The sequence below is a fragment of the Echinops telfairi genome, unplaced genomic scaffold (genome assembly GCF_000313985.2).
Source record: "Echinops telfairi isolate 266 unplaced genomic scaffold, ASM31398v2 ScPeMD7_7424;HRSCAF=8462, whole genome shotgun sequence".
Classification (NCBI taxonomy): Eukaryota; Metazoa; Chordata; class Mammalia; order Afrosoricida; family Tenrecidae; genus Echinops; species Echinops telfairi.
In genome coordinates this window covers 45,700,986-45,703,412 of record NW_022111324.1, presented here as the reverse complement: position 1 = coordinate 45,703,412, position 2,427 = coordinate 45,700,986, and the positions used below count along the sequence as shown (strand labels likewise).

At 60.0% G+C, this 2,427-nt stretch overlaps 1 protein-coding gene across 1 annotated transcript in view; it reads left to right on the top strand.

Moving 5' to 3' along the window:
* The window catches only part of CACNA1S (calcium voltage-gated channel subunit alpha1 S), an 88,854-nt gene that overhangs the window by 47,149 nt on the left and 39,278 nt on the right, over nucleotides 1-2,427 (top strand). Inside the window, exon 16 of the mRNA XM_004700078.1 lies at nucleotides 1,570-1,775. Within this exon, the coding sequence (XP_004700135.1) occupies nucleotides 1,570-1,775 (206 nt within the window). The remainder of the gene's footprint in view (nucleotides 1-1,569; nucleotides 1,776-2,427) is intronic.

Genomic DNA, 2,427 nt, shown 5'->3' with positions numbered 1-2,427 from the left:
GCCAGTGGACCTCATGGATCCCACTGGTGGGTGGGAGCTCACTGACTCATCCATCCTAACAGGCTTCCCGAGGGTGTCCGCCTCCTAGAGAGGTTTGCTCAGGTGCTTCAGAGCACCAGGTCACTCCGGGCTCTGCCATGCGTTCTATGGTGGGATCCGTTGGTTAGCTCTGTTCCCCCAGTGACCCCACACTCCAGGGGGGCTCTCTGGGCTAGGCATGGCACGGGACTGAGAAAGTGAGCTTGCGCACTGAAGTGTGGGAGCACAGAGGTGGGGTGGGCAAGTCCAGGGATATTGGAAAGAGATCTGCCAAAGATGCACACTCAGGCTGCACTCCCCTGGTCACGGGGCCCTCAGAGAACTGCCATCGATTCCTGGGGAGAGCTTGGTGAGCACAGGGTGAGGGGCTGGCCCCGGGAACCTTCAGACAAGGCCTTTAGTGCGGGGGCAGGAGGGGGGCCAAAGAAGCCAGGAGGGTAGAGAGGCTGGGGGCTGGGCAGCTGGAAGAGCAGCCTTACCAAAGAGACTGGATATGTTTCTGTATACCTTACTTCTCTGCAAAAATGCTTTGAAAGGGCCCACAACTCAGGATACGTGCAACTGGATTAACAAACTGAGAAAGCAAGAAGTGGGTGCGAAAGGGGCAAAGACGCTAACCCTAAGAATAGCGGTCCTCGCAGTGAATCAGAAAGCGCGCCTCAGGTAAGGTAGGAGCGATGGTCCTGAGGCTCGTTCTGAGGAAGAAGAGGCGTTCAGGCTCCAGGGGGAGCAGCATGAGATTCTGGGGGACTGAGGGGGCCTGCAGGCTGCAGAGCTGCAGGGGCAGCCCCTGAGGGTCTCTGTCAGTCAGGGTGAGGCTGAAGGCCAGGGGCAGCTAGCGGGTAGGGAGGAGGCAGCGTGGTTGGGCTCGGGGAGCCACAGGGCTGGCCAGCACCTGTAAGAGGAGGGGGCACCCCAACATTAGTCACTAGATCTCCGGCCCTGGAACTAAAGACCTCAGGCACTCAGCTCTCCCCTGAAGCCTATGAGCCCCTGCACACGCACCTGGACCGTCAGCCTCTCCCTCTCTCCTACTTACATGGCTCAACATTGGGAACTGGCTGAGACTCAGCACGCATTGAGCAATGGTTCTGCGTGCTGGGGGTTCCCCTGTGAGGTGACTGATTGTAGACCCCTGCCCAGGGGAAGACCTTCGAGTCTGTTCCCAAGCCCACCCACCTGCCACCAGGCCCACAGCCTGGGAAAGTGGTTCTGGAAGGGGAAGGGGCTCACTGTCCAGAAAGTTTGTGCCAGAGCCGAGACCGGACCTCAGGGCTCCACAACCCTCCCCCCGTGGGAGATTGGAGGATCTCTCCCTGAGATGGGAGATGCAGTAGTAAGGCTCCCTGCTCTCACCTCTAGAAGGTTCTGGGTCTGCCTCAAACACCCCTGACAGCTTAAACCTGCTGGGGGCGGGGTGAGGTGGGGGGGTGACTGCGCTCGGTCCTGTCGCATCCTCGTGTCCCACACTGCCCTGCTGTCGCCTTGGTATGCCAGCTGGACAGGCTCATAGGAAGGCTCCGGACGCAGAAATCAGAGCACCAGCAAGGCATGGGAAGGTGCCCCCAACCCAGTTTCTCTCTCCCCGCCTTCCCCTAGGAGACGATGAAGAAGATGAGCCTGAGATCCCAGTGAGCCCCCGGCCCCGCCCCCTGGCTGAGCTGCAGCTGAAGGAAAAGGCGGTGCCCATTCCCGAAGCCAGCTCCTTCTTCGTCTTCAGCCCCACCAACAAGTGGGTGGGACCTGCCAGTGCTGTGCAGGGGGCTGGCAGTGGAGCTGATGGGGGTCTCGGGGAGGCCTGCTTCTCCACCCTAAAGACACTGCCTTCCCTCGCGTCTCTGTGTCTGTAATATACTCATCCCTTTAGCACAAGACCGCTGTCCTGATGAAAATGCGAGCGTTGTCAGCCTTACTAGTTGCTCACTCCTAAGAGGGCCTGTTTCTTGGATCCTTTCTGGGGGCGATAGACAGGGACAAGGGGACAAGGGGACAAGGACAAAGGCTGTGGCCCAGAGCTAAGGGCAGGGGAGGCAGGTCCATGGAGCTAAGGGAGCGAGGAAGCGCTCATTTTACCGGCCTCACGGCTCCCCATCGCTCTCTGTAGTTCTCACAGAGCTTGCTCTGTCTTCGTGGGGCATAGAGATGAGAGGGTCCCCTTGGTTTGCGTGGGGAAACCTCGGTGGGGTGGGGCATATGAGAGGGTGGGCAGGGGCTGCAATGAGCTGGTTGGGAGATGGGACTCAGGCTGCAGGAAACAAGGACAAGATGGGGCACGGAGACAGCGTGTCCCTCAGGGGAGGCGAGGAGGGCCCAGTGTTCCTATGCAGAACAGAAGCTGACGGAGCCTGAGGTCCAGGAGCTCCCGCCTCACACACTCCCCCCACCCCC